Source organism: Dendronephthya gigantea, unplaced genomic scaffold, assembly GCF_004324835.1.
Source record: "Dendronephthya gigantea isolate DGI-Jeju-01 unplaced genomic scaffold, DenGig_1.0 000118F, whole genome shotgun sequence".
In the NCBI taxonomy this organism is placed as follows: Eukaryota; Metazoa; Cnidaria; class Anthozoa; order Malacalcyonacea; family Nephtheidae; genus Dendronephthya; species Dendronephthya gigantea.
This window is the reverse complement of record NW_021163128.1, coordinates 479,121-493,733: the sequence shown is the minus strand read 5'-3', so window position 1 is coordinate 493,733 and position 14,613 is coordinate 479,121. Positions and strand designations below refer to the sequence as shown.

General features: G+C 32.2%; 1 protein-coding gene across 1 annotated transcript; it reads right to left on the bottom strand.

The window, feature by feature from the left end:
- Positions 1–13,560: 13,560 nt before the first annotated feature.
- On the bottom strand, positions 13,561–14,333 carry LOC114535456. Its single transcript, XM_028556762.1, has 2 exons — positions 14,096–14,333; positions 13,561–13,955 (listed from the first exon to the last, which is right to left on the bottom strand). The coding sequence occupies exons 1-2, from the start codon at positions 14,331–14,333 to the stop codon at positions 13,561–13,563; spliced, it is 633 nt and encodes a 210-aa protein (XP_028412563.1).
- Between the last annotated feature and the right edge of the window lie 280 nt (positions 14,334–14,613).

Sequence of the window (14,613 nt, the reverse complement as noted above, 5' to 3'; positions counted from 1 at the left end):
TGTATAATTGTTCACGTGCATTTAATAATGAATGCGTTGATTTATTGGTATTTATGCTATGGCCCTTTTGGGCCACCGTATATGAGAGTGTGTTGGAAGATGTTACTTTGAAGGATTGCCCAGATGTTTACAACAAACTTCGCTCCAGGTACGTAAATTATTATTAATTATAACTATTAAAATAGAATTTATCTACTTACAAGTGTAAGGCAGGTGAAATATAAAGTTGCCAACATAGCCCTGTTTAACCCCCCTAACTAAGTTTATGTGTTTGTTTAGCTCTTGGAATGTTCAGATGAAGATCTTGGGAAATTCATAGACAGCAGTCAAGAATGCTTTCTAGGTAAATATCTATTTATTTATTATTGAATTTCTTCATTTATATAGAATGGTTACTATCTCACTAATAGGTAACTTAATGACATCTTCTGGATTTCCCTTCCTCCAAATCACTCCATCAAATAAACGAATGGCATACAAATGCATTTTGACACATGTGATAAAAAAACGTGTTGTTGTTCTAATGATCTGAGAAAAGCTCTTACTGCAGTTACATACTTGAAAACAAGTCTTGTTTCCCTGGCTAATGACTACACATCTATCAGAAAACTTGTTTTCCCTGATGCAGATGGCAACAATGACTTCAACAAAATGATGCAACTTCTTGAATATGATAACAATGAGGATGCTGTAGAAACTTTGACAAAGGAAAACATGAATTGCTACCTTGATCTGCTCTATAGAAGAGGTAAATTATCTGACATACTATTATATCTCTCTGGGTCAGAAATTTATGGGTCATTTAATGCTGTTGACTTTATAAATAAGCTGTAAGCTGTGCCAAAAGAACAAAGGTCAAGCTAAAATTTGAAAATGGAAATTAGAAATTTAGACATGATCAACAAATAAGGGTCTTATTAATTTGCAGGACTCTAAAATATTCTTTTTTTTCAGAAAATTCTGATGAAAGATTAGAAGACCTTTTACAGCTCTGGACTGGATGGCCTGGTTTGCCTTCAATTAATGAGAAATTGAAGGTGTCTTTCCTACCAGTGCAACCCAATATTTTGGCTATGGCAGATGCATGTTTTAATTCCTTAAAGATACCAACATGTCGCAAGTTTAATGAGTTTGTGAAAAACATGGATATTTCTGTGTCTCATGGAAAACATACCTTTGGAAGGTTTTGATATTGTTAAAATGTGTTATACTGCTGCTGAAAGTTTTGAAAATTAGCAGTGTTGTAAATACTCGTTACAATAGTAATGTGTTACTAATTACAAATTACTTTTTGAGTAATTTTGACGGTATTCAATTACTTTCTTTACTAAAGTAATTTGTAACGTAATTAATTACTCTTGGATGGTAATGAGTAATTTTTCTTGAAACAATGTGTACGTTACTTTTTAATTATTTATCATGTCTACAAACTTGAAATACCTTTTAAGTCAGCCGGCAAAATATCAAATATGTGGCGCAAACTTGCCGAATTACTTCATGTATAGATGTAAAAAACAAATACGAAATAAACAAAGTAAATATGTACCCTTTGAAAACATTTATAAGCTTGCAGATAATGAATTATCCTCTTACATGGCTTTGTCTGGACTGTATGTATGTTCATCTTTGCTGTCTGTCATGCTTCATATATCTTTTTTCTTCTTGTTTTATTTTCTTTGCACAAAGTTTATGAAACGCTTTTACAAAAATGTTTACGAATTACGAAAAAACAGTTAAATTGCTGACGTTCTCATTGAAATACAAAACTTTCTGTCTCAGCCAATCAGAAGGTTTGTTGATTACAAGACGTTATCTGCGCATGCGCATAACTTACAAAACCACCCAACAACAACCGTCCATGACCAGGCGGTGTGCGCAATACGACCGCAAAGCATGATGGGGTTTTCGCGACTGGATTGCAATCACCTCTCATTTGCATTTTGCTTCAGCCGAGTGAACCTTAGCAGACAATCACTGTCAAACAGTATAGGCGAAGATAAATATTGTAATTATTCTTCTCGATGGGAATCAATTGCCTTTTTCAAAAGCTAATGAAAATCTTCGACGACGCAGGTATATGCATCTAATTTTTAGTGCAAAGTTTGAGAAACTTTGCAGTATTGTGTGGCAAAAATTCAAAAGAGTCAGTAAGTCAGACAGTCACATGAGTGGCGAAAATTCAAAAGAGTCAGTAAGTCAGACAGTCAGTCAGTCAGTCATAGTGTAAAATTTACGGGGGGTAGGTTGATTTATGCGCATAGTACCTTTTTGAATATGATCAGTAATTTAAAGTTTTTTAATCAGTTCAACTTCCTTCATTTATTAATGCTCAACATCCCTTTTGCTGAGTATTGCTTCAAAACATTCCGGGCGTAAAAATCGAGCAATTCTTTGAAATCTACGCAATTTATCATCTTATGTTATGAATTACAAGCATTCAATTCAACACAAATATAATTTGGAAGGTTTAAATAGAGCTAAGTGGTTAGGACGAAATGATGCTGTGTTGTTTATGTATTGATAGATCTCTTACACGAATATAGATTATGTCGATAGCAAGTGGATACATGATATTCTGCATACAGTACATAATTGATACTATACAAAACGGACATTTTGTGCAATAATCAAATCATTTTCGCGGTATACAGTATTGATTGTAAGTATATTGTTTTGTATCGATTTACGCGTCAATGTACCCACATCATAGACATAATATGCACCGCAGCTTATTTACATTTACAACGCATCTATTTTGGCTATTCTCATGAAATTATGGATAAATTGTTGTCATCATATAAATGTAGTAAATGTAGTCACAGTTGTTTGATGAAGAAAGAGACTAAACTTACAAAATCCGCCCGGTTAGGCCGGTTTACTTGGGCAACTAAAATTATAATTTAATAGTGACAGTATCCGCAGCTAACGTAACTTGAGTACTTTGAGTAATTTTCTTTTCAATAATGTTTAACCTAGTTCATTATATTTTTACTGGCATAAGTCAAAATGTTTATGTTGGGAAAATGTCTGGTTACTTAGGTATTACAGGGCATGAAAACTTTGCACTATCCTTGGATCCCTAGTTAAATATTGGCCTGATTTTCGAGATTCACATTTTTCATGGAGAAGAGCAGTTTCCCTGAAGTGCCTATGAAAGAACACTCAAAATCATTATATGACTTCTTTTGAAGAATTTTTTGACTTTCCTTCTTCTATATTAAACTTTTAAGATATCCAAATAACACAACTAATGACTTTACACTGTATGAGTTTTTAGAAAATACCTGTTGTCTTGCAGAAAAAATACTTGAAATATCTCACAATTACTCTTGACTTGTATACAGTGCATTTGTAAATTCATAACTGGTTAAAAGGCAAACTCTGTTTTTAGTTTATCATGTTGAAATATTGCTTTTTATTTAAACTCATTATGCAGTGTGATGTCATTAGTTGTGTTATTTTGATATCTTACAAAGTTAAATATCTTGAAGAGGAAAGAAGTTAACAAAATTCTACAAAAGAGGACACTTCGTTGCGCAGGCACTTTAAGGTGGCTCAGTACAGTTTTCAAGAATTCAATTGTTCATCACTTTGACATGTTCAAACAACGCATTTTTGTGATTTATTCCAGAGATATTCGGGTTTTTATATATTTTGATGTCTCTACTTTTGAATCGTATTAGTTTTAGTAACAGATCGTCCGTTGCTATGGCGACATACGCGTACAAAATTCACTCCAAAATGACCAATTGCCTCGGATAGTTGGAAAACAAGCACGGTGACCCCCAATTTTTTTTCGTCCATTATTTTACTTGGAAGAAAAACTAACAATTGGCAAAATATAAAAAAATTCTATAATACCAAATTTTTGAAAAATGTAAAAATGACATTTTTTTCAATAATTTTTTTTTGCTATTATAGAATTTTTTTATATTTTGCTAATTGTTAGTTTTCCTTCCAAGTAAAATATTGGACGAAAAAAAAATTGGGGGTCACCGTGCTTGTTTTCCAACTATCCCAGGCAATTTGCCATTTTGGAGTGAATTTTGTACACGTATGTTGCCATAGCAACGGATGATTTGTTACTAAAACTAATACGATTCAAAAGTAGAAACATCAAAATATATAAAACCCCCAATATCTCTAGAATAAATCACAAAAATGCGTTGTTTGAACGTGTCAAAGTGATGAACGATGGAATTTTTGAAAACTGTATCCAGCCACCTTAATATTTTAAGCACTAAATACCTTATTCCTGGCAGTTTCAGTTTTACTAACAACTGTAATAATTATGTTTACTTCTACTTTTACGTGCGGAATATATTGCAATGTAACTTTTAACAATACCTCGCATGTGCTTTTCTAGTAAATAATTTACCAAGTTTTGATTTTTTTTTTTTTTTTTAATTTATTATTCGCCTATGTACAGTTTTATAATTAAATATTACATATGATTTTATAATAATGTTAGGCTAGAGACCTACTAGAAACCTAGTTAGGCTTTTGAGGCTAGGCCCCTAGTGATGTTACATAAATTTAACTATTTCTAATAATGTCCACTGTAAAATCAGTATAATCACAAAGATGATTACTTACACTAAATACTATTTACAAATAAGGAAGCAGGGAGAAAAAATAATTACAGTGCAGACTGCAGATATAGCTCAAGAAGTCATAAATTATTGTTGTTTGATATAATATGTTATAGAATGCATTCTGAAGATCTTAGGATGTAACTATGTTTAAATTAGTAACAAATGTTTCTTAACTTGTTTTTTGAAAGCATTGCAAGTTTTTGTTTCTTTAATTTTTGATTCAAATGAATTCCATACATCAGTTCCTTTATTTGAGAGAGTATGTTTTGCGTAGTTTGTTCTATTATACCGCTTAAGAAGTTTTGATGAATTTCGCGTATTATGCTGATGAATTTGATTACTAGTAACAAAAAAAATTTCTAAACCCATCAGGTAGGTTTTTAAGATGGTGATATCGAAACATAAATAAGCCAGTTAAATAGTCATTAATTATGAACATATCTAGGATGCACAATTCTCTAAAAATCTGTTCAGTATGTTCAAGATATGATTTAAATGACATCAATCGTACAATTTTTTTTTGGATATTCATTATTTTTTGAATTCGAGTTTTGTAGGTGATTCCCCATTCTAAGTTGCCATAGATGAGATATGGATACACTAAAGCATAGTAAATTAACTTTATTGCATTTCGGTTTACATAATGATGGATTTTTGCTATTACTCCGGAGCCTCTCGCGATTTTTTTTGTTACTTTTATTATATGATTATTCCAAGTCAAGCATTCATCAATAATTATACCGAGAAAGTTGGTACTTTTAACCTGTTCAATGTTATGGTTATTTATTGCAATTTTAACATCATGCGTAGGTTTCCTATTAGAGGATCTAAAAAGGATAAGTTTGTTTTAGTTATATTTAGAGATAATTTATTGACATTCAGCCATTCAGCTATTTTATTAATTTCAGTTTGTACAACTTCAATAACTGTTTTCAGATTTTTATTGCTATAGAATATATTTGTGTCATCAGCAAATAGTACAAATGAAAGTAGTTTTGTACAATTTTCGATGTCATTCATATAGAGTAAAAAAAGAATAGGTCCGCGAATTGATCCCTGTGAGACCCCAGTTTGAATTAGCATCTCCTTAGACCTAACTTGATTGTATTTGACAATTTGCATTCTATTTGTTAAGTAATCTTGAAACCATTGTTTTGCTACACCATGTATTTGATAGTGTTTAAGTTTTTGTATCAGAATCTTGTGATTAATTGTATCGAATGCTTTTGACAAGTCAAGAAAAATTCCTATTGTAAATTCTCCATGATCAATTGCTTTAGTAAGCTTGTTTGTAAGTTCAATGAGTGCAAGTTCAGTGGATCTATTTTCTCTAAATCCATATTGATGTTGTGTTAATATTTTATTTTTCTCGATATATTTAATTAATCTTTTGTACATTAGTTTTTCCAATATTTTTGAAAAACAAGTTATAACAAATATGGGTCGATAATTTTTAAATTGTTTTTTTTCATTTGCTTTGTAGACAGGTGTAATTAGCGCTTTTTTCAAGTTATCAGGAATTTTCCCACTACTAAAAGTTAAATTGTAAATATATGAGAGAGGTTCAGAAATTTCACCCATAACCATCTGAATAACTTTTGCGCTTATACTATCGTATCCCGGACTCTTATTGGGGTTTAAGCTTTTAATTTCATTTTCCAATTCATATTTGGTTATTGGTTGCAGAAAAAAGCTATTATTATAGTTACCATTTAGATATTGGTCATGGTTTTTATCACATTTGGGGAGTTTTTCTGCTATTTGTGGTCCGATATTCACAAAAGATTCATTGAACTTGTTTGCTATCATTAGTGGGTCATTAATTATCTCTCCAGCACTAGTTCCGATAAATTCCTTAGGTAAGCTATTTTTATTATCATGCTTGTTCATAATTTGGTTTAGTGTTCTCCATAATGATTTTGTATCATATTTATATTTTACTAGTTGATCTTTGTAGTATACCTTTTTTGCTACTTTTATTATTTGGTTTAGCTTGTTTTTGTATCGTTTGTATTTGTTCTCATTTTTTATCATAGGTGATTGTAGGTACTTCTTATATAGCGGGTGTTTTTTTTCACAGACTTAGAGATGCATTTTGTCATCCACGGGCTTTTATTTTTGTCAATACCCTTTTTAACCTTCTTTTTAATCAGCAGAAAGCTACTTTCGTAAATAGTTGAAACTATATTAAAGAATTCATTGTAGGATTCCGTGGAGTTATCCCTACAGAAAACATTTTCCCATGAGGTATTTTTGATTCTGTCAGAAAATATTTTAGTGTTGTAATCATTGATAACTCTTTTATATATTACCTCTTTTATTGGTGTTGTTTTTTTATGTATCAATAGATTTCGTACATGAATGATAGGCAGATGGTCAGAGATATCAGAAAAAATTATTCCATTTGTACTGGAATCTATAGTTTCAATATCGTTTGTAAAAATGTTATCAATAAGTGTGGCCGTGTGTTGCGTGATTCTTGTTGGTCTTAACATAAGTGGTATATATGATGACGTATATAGAATTTCCAAAAATCTATTGGTATAATCACAAGATTCTGATTTTAATAAGTCAATGTTGAAATCCCCTATAAGGTAACATATTTTATTTTCCCTATCTATTTTGCTTATTATTTGATTAATTTTATTCTCAAATTCATCGATTTTACTGTTTGGCGGTCTGTATATTACACCTATTATTATATTTTTACCTGTTGGTACTTTAAGTTCAATAAATATTGATTCAATTATATTTTCAGCGTTTTGGTTTAGATCAGTGCGAGATGTGTATTTAAATTGATTTGAGATGTAAATACCAACACCTCCACCATTTTTAGTAGGTCTGTTTACATTTAAAAATTCGTAATTTTCTAGCTGAAGAAGATCATCATTCATATCATTCAGCCATGTCTCAGTTAAACCAATTATTTGTAGCGGTATTTTGAACGAGTTGATAAGTTGTTTAAGGGAATCTAATTTATTAACTAGGCTTCTAGTATTTAGGTGCATTAAGGAGAGGATATTATTAGATTCTGATACGTTGATTACTTGATTGAAATCATTTGGTAGGTAATATTCACAGTTAATATTGGTTGGGTTGTCCAGGTTTGCATTGTTTTCGGGTAATGCAATATTATTATTTGTATCAAAAGGGTTGAATTTTAGATGCTTCAGTCTATCCATTTTCTCTTCGCTGACATTGTTCCCGTTTAATACATTTAATTCGAAGTCTAGATCATCAATTCTTTGAAATGGTAAATTATTAGCTAAACAATATTGACACAAATCAGTTTTATTGCCGGTTATGTTGAGATCAAACTTTATGCATGTGGACACAGTGTGAAACCAACTGGCACATGAGACACATTCAATTGAGTTTTGTGTTTTTAGTATAGTTTTAGAGCAAGATGAGCATATCTTTTTTTGCTCATTGTCGAGTGTGGTCATTGAAATACTTTCAGAGTGTTAATTTTTAAGAGAAGAGTGCAATATGTAGTAATAAATATATAGTATAGAATACTATAGATTATCAGTGTAGTGTTTCAAGACCTATTATAAATGCGACCCTCTATTATTAATTTATCCCGTACAATTTTGGCCCGTTTACCTTCAGCTTTCGCTTTTTTAAGCTCCGGATACAAGGTTTTCCTAACGCTTTCTATCTCCTCTGGAAATTGTTCAGCTATGCCAATGTTGGCCCCTTTAAGTTTCTTTGCATTAAGTCGCACATGTTCTCTGTCCTGGTGGTAGTTGAATTTTACAACAATTGGTCTAGGCTTCCGGTTATCTTCTCTTTTTCGCCCAATTCTATGCGATCAATCAATTTTAACATTTTCTTTTGCGTTACGCATCTCCAGCTTCGTTTCTAGTAGCTCATGTATTAAATCCGTGGTATTTTCTTGTTCGCTTTCAGGTAAATTAAAAAACAGAAGGTTGTCTCGCATTGATCTCGCCTGGATATCAACCATTTTGTTGCGTAAAATGGTGTTTTCTTGCTCTAATTTTTCAATTTTCTCTGTTGTTACTGATTGATTACTTTTGAGTACTTCATTTTCTTTCTTTAGCTCCAATATTTCAGCGTGCGCATATTCCAAAGAGTGCTTAATTTCTTTCATATCAGTTTCAATACTGTCAAGCTTCTCGAGTTTCTTCATCATCATTTGAAACATCTCTTGGATTTCACTCATTTTAATGGTTTCTCCCTCTTCTTTTACCTCAGTTCGTCTCTCTGGTGTATTAGGTTTTGGAATTTTTGATTTTACAGGCTTATTTGGCGTACAAGGGTTAATATTATTGAAATTTTGCGCGGTACGCTTGGAGGCGTGTTTTTTGTCCGGCATCTGATACCCTTTCACTAATTTTCACGATTCTTTATCTAAAAGATCACAAGAAGCTCCAGGAGTACCATTGTGATCAAAATTAGTGCGGTCACTGCTCCGTTTGTGATACAAAACAACGACATAACCATGGTGATCATGAAGGATGTCCACCTATAATTTGTAAATACCAACAACAAACCAACATGTACGTTTTCAGTCACAAGAAGAGTTTTGGATACCGTACTGATCAAGCACTGTATTCCAAAAAAATATTCCGTATTCCATTTTACTGCATATGTAATTAAGATACACTATATGATGAAAAAGCACATACATTGTTTTACATTGTTCATAAATTGTTTTCTTGTGCTTGGATACCCTGGTGAAACATTCATGCTACAGACATGCAAGTGTGCATCATTTAGAAACTATGACTGTGAGTAGGCGGAACTCATAAGCTCTGAAAGGTACTCCACTTAAAAGAGAAAGTGAATTTTACAATACTAAACTGAACTATCCAAATTGTATTAGTAGATAAATGTTGCTTCACAGTTACCCAGACATATAGTACCATCAAGCTTTAATTTTTAGTGTATCAAAAATAAACAAGTAATTTAAGACACTAAAACAGAAACAGAAACAACAGAAACAATTTATTTGTACCTTAAATCAATTTACATAGTGAAATTACAGTTGCAGAATAATATAGATGATAGGCACAGGCTTCGAAAAATAACCTTAATAGGCTAAAAATGCCAGGAAGCCCAACTTTACAGACATTTTTATATTCGGATCTATGGTCGAAAACTTATATCATTTAAGGTACAAGCACATAGAATATTCAAATCACAACATATAATACACACATAGTACCGCACATGGATCTACACATATATCATGAAATTTACAAAGGTTATACTATTCGAGAGCAAATACAAGAGACAAAGTTATTTAGAAGAGTTTTTAGAAACTAAGGTCAATATTGATTTAAATCGTCATCTTTCAGCTTTTTTTTAAATTTATGATAGGAAAAAGATTTTACCGTTTCTTCTATACTATTCCAAGTTTTAGTTCCCAGGAAACATATATTAAATAAACCATAATTAGTTCTTGCCTTAGGAAGATAATACGATTTTTTCGAGGCCAGTCTTGTACTATAGTTGTGAACTGCGTCTACTGTTATGAAAAATCCGTTGAAAGTAGACGGTAATAGTTCATGATAGAATTTATGCATAAAACATGCAACAAAAATTTTAGGAGGGGTCACTGGAATACTAAAAGGACCAGCAGCCTTTTCAATTCTTAACTTGGAGATTTCGTCTTCAATTTCAATATATGTAACAGGAGAAATGAAAAAGCTACTGGACGGAGGATCTGTTAAATATTGCAGAGGTGACTTTTGAGCGGTAGGAATTGTAGCAGCTAGGGCATTTCCTATGTTAGAGAAATAATCATTGAAAGCATTAGCAATTGCAATAGGATCAGTTATCTCATTTACCCCATCAACAATTTTCACAATTCTCCTATTTTCCTTAGACTGAAAATGAATTATTTGTTTTATACCTTTCCAGACTCTTTTAGTGTCATTTATACTGTGAATAAAATAATTATTATAATATTTTCTTTTACTAATTTTTAATATATTTAATTTATTTCAATACAATTTAAATTTGGAATGATAATCCGTAGCTTCTATGTTAGCTCAGAAGTTTAAGGAAAGCCTAATCATATTATTACCATCAAGTTCGACTGTTACTGCTGATGACTCAAACAGTACTTTTACTTTTATGCCCGTACCAAAAGAATTTGTCTTGATGGAACTGAAACGACTAAAGACTAATAAGGTGATTGGTCTTGATGGTATAAGCGCGCGTTTGCTGAAAGATTCTGCAACTGTAATTTATAAAAGTCTAACGACTTTATATAATCGATCACTTGACTTGAGAATGCATCTTATCCTGCAATATGGAAAAGTGGAAAAGTCGTAGCCTTATTTAAGTCAGGAGACAGCATGGCCTGTAATAATTATCGACCAATTACTATATTACCAACAATGAGCAAGATCTTGGAGCGTGCAGTTCATCGACAGCTTTACGATTATATGGTGGATCACAACATTTTAACATCCAAACAATTTGGTTTTCGCCCAAAATTATCTACCGTGTCAGCCCTTACACATTTCACTGATACTATTTTGCATAATCTTGATAATGGCTGTATGACTGGTGCAGCTTTCCTTGACTTGTCGAAGGCGTTCGACACGGTCGATCATGGTCTATTGATAAAAAAACTCGAGGCAATCGGTGTGAATGTACATGCTATTGAGTGGTTTCGATCCTACCTAGAGAATCGTCAGATGAGAACGTTTGTCGGCAATGCCCAATCTGCGGGCTGTGAAATTTCTGTTGGAGTCCCCCAAGGAAGCATTCTTGGCCCTCTCTTGTTTATCCTGTACATAAACGATCTTCCAACATCCTTGAGTAACTGTGATGTGATGATATATGCTGATGACACTGTAATTTATTATAGTGGAAATTCCGTGAAAGAGATCCAAGATAAGGTTAATGAAGATCTTATCAAGTTAGCATGTTGGTTCAATTCTAACCTCTTCACTCTAAATGTCGCGAAATCTAAATTTATGATGTTTGGAAGTAACCGTTCCAGTAAGTTCCGGGATGTTCACAAAATTACAGTTTATGTCGGAGAAAATCAACTGGAAAGGGTTGAGTCATTCAAATATCTTGGCATTACAATTCACCAACATATGAAGTGGGCTGATCATATTGATGAAATTAGTAAAAAGATAAATCAAAGAATCGGTTTAATACGAAGAATAAAGACCCTTTTACCCGTCTATGCGAGGAGAACCTTGTATATGAGTTTGATAGCTCCGTTATTCGATTATGCTGATACTGTCTGGGGAGACAAAAACAATGACACTCTAATGAAAGCCCTACAAATTCTACAGAACAGAGCAGCAAAGATAATCTTGGATAAGCCAAAGTATAGTTCAGCAACCGAGGCACTTACTCTCCTTAATCTACAACCCTTATTAGAACGTAGAAAGTCCCACCGTCTTACTGCGATGTTTAAGTGTTTAAAGAGTGAGAGTAACTTTCCTGTTGACTTTGTAATGAACAATAATATTCATAGTCATTTTACCAGATCTAGAAATAATATATATTTATCGAAGGTAAAAACTAATTGGGGTAAACAAAGGTTTGTTTACCAGGCTGCATGTGAGTGGAACACTTTACCTGAGAGCATAAGAGACTGTCAGAGTTTACAACTTTTTAAATCTAGGTTATGAACGTTTTACTATTCGCACTTTTTAACTTTTTAACTAGTTTTAATAGATGTAATATAATAATTGTATTTTAGCAGGGCCCTACTGAAAACCGCTTTGGCGATGTAGGCTCACTGGGTAAATACTGTTATAATAATGTTGTGTTATCCAAGGCTTTGATTTCAACTTTATTTCTTTCCTTGATAATTCTTTAACAGGTATATGTTTATCAATTATTTCAGTTAATTTTGAATAAAAAAGATCAAACATTAAGGAAGGATCATTACATGTGCCAACCTGAAGAACTGTATGCCAGTTTACAAGTTGAAAGTCATTTATTAAATCTGATTCATTAAGCTTTGAATAATCTCTCCTATACACATTAACATTTGAAGGAAGAAGAGAGAATTTTTCAATTATGACAAAATTTGGCAAATGATCAGTCAAATCATACACCACATTTCCACTTATAACAAAATGTTCAATTGAGTTAAGAAATATATTATCTATTAATGTTGCAGAATGGTCAGTTATTCTAGTTGGCTGTAAGATTTGTGGATGAAAGAAAAAAGAACCCAGTGTATTTAAGAAGTCATCGGATGCAGTGTGTGATGTTATCCTTAAAATATCAATGTTAAAATCCCCCATGATTAAACAAAGTTTATTCTCCCTATGAATTATATCATTAGTTGAATCAATATATTTCATAAAATTTTCCAAATTACCATTAGGGTGTCTATAAATAACACCACATATATTTGGTTGACCCAAAGTCTGGATTTCAATCCAGAGGCCCTCAAAGTCTAGATCGTTGGCTGTTATATCATTTCTAATCTTAAAATTAAAATTATTTTTAATATAAAAAGCCACTCCTCCAGCATTAGAAAGACTTGGTTTATGAAGGAACTCGTATCCAGTTAGTTGTATATTAGTTAGAGGATCCTGACCTTCTCTCATCTTAATTTCAGAAAGCCCAATTAGAGAAAAGGGAAAATACAATGCAGACAGCATATCTACAAGGCTGTTATGATTAGCTGACAAGCTCCTAATATTACAATTTAATGCCGAAAATGAACCAGGATGAGATAAGCACTCACATATATCATGATTAGAATGAAATCATGTGTAGTATAATAAGCAAAATTTTGATCGGAGGGCATATTTAAATCAATATCAAGATTAGTTGAATGGGGAATATTTGATAGTGGCGATGTTATATTTAAATATGGCAGATTATTAAGCTCTAGTAAAGTATCATGAACACTAGATGTAGACAAAGTACAACGACTACATTTCACATATGAAGCAGAAGACATAGTCATTACTATAAATAGAAATAAAATATAGATAAGTGAGTGTACTTAGCTCGGTAGTTTAGTGAGCTCATCTTTATTCTTGATATGGATAACTGAACTTCCTTCATTCTGTCTTAAATATATCCTGCCATTAGAAGTCCAAATAAATTTGTAATTGAGTTCCTTCTTTGTTCTCAGGCAATGTTTGAATAATTCTTTATTCTTTTCCGTCAAACTTTCGTTAATATAAATAAGATTTGAGATCCTATACCCAAGATCGCAAGTTGTCTTATTCTTTAACTTGTTTCGAGATCGAAAGAAAGCTTCTTTAACATCTCTTCGAGTGAATTTCACAATTATAGCTGGTGTTGACTTGTTTCCCTTATATCTCTTGTTAGTAGGCAAACGGTGACTTACAGATAAATCTTCCTGAGCAATCTCAACACCCATGAGTTTACCAACTTTACAAGCAATATCATTAGTTGACTCTTTAACTACTCTTCAGAGATGGGTGTGCCTTGGATTTCCACGCATTCTCGTTGTGAATATTGTTCAAGTTCATTCAATGAATTTTGTACATGGAATAAGTGGTCTTCAGTACATTGAAGGGCAGATTTTAAAATTTTATTTTCTTCCTGTAATTTAATTCTCTCCTCCTCATGAGTTTTAAACTTCATCATTACCTCCTCGTACTGAGAATTAGCTAATTCAATAAAGCGCATTGCATCTTCAAGCTTAAAGCTCAACTCAGAAATTTTCAGATTCAAAGGTGTTAGTTTCTGGTCCAGTTTCTCGTCTAACATTGTTTTTAATTGCTCTGCAGTAATATTATTAGACATTGTAGATCACAATGATAACAAATAGACAAAGATATTAACAAAAAGTATAATACAAATGACAGAATTTACAAAAATATTTTCAAATTTATAGGAGCAGTAAAATGCACATTCGCCATCTTACTCGACCCAGGCTTGGCGCAAAAAAATCAATGCACTAATTGTTGTGTTTGAATACATTTATATTTGAATATCTGATATATGAATTTAATGGCTTGCTCCTTATGAAGTAAAATACTACCATAAGACTTTAGACTTAATCCCATTAACATGCTGAGGATTT

Excerpts from the sequence above, each read along its gene's own strand:
- LOC114535456 (XM_028556762.1), bottom strand. The coding sequence starts at position 14,333 with ATGTCTAATAATATTACTGCAGAGCAATTAAAAACAATGTTAGACGAG. Across the intron at positions 13,956-14,095 it reads TTTAAAATCTGCCCTTCAAT|TTGGTAAACTCATGGGTGTT; the intron begins GTACTGAAGACC and ends TTGCTTGTAAAG.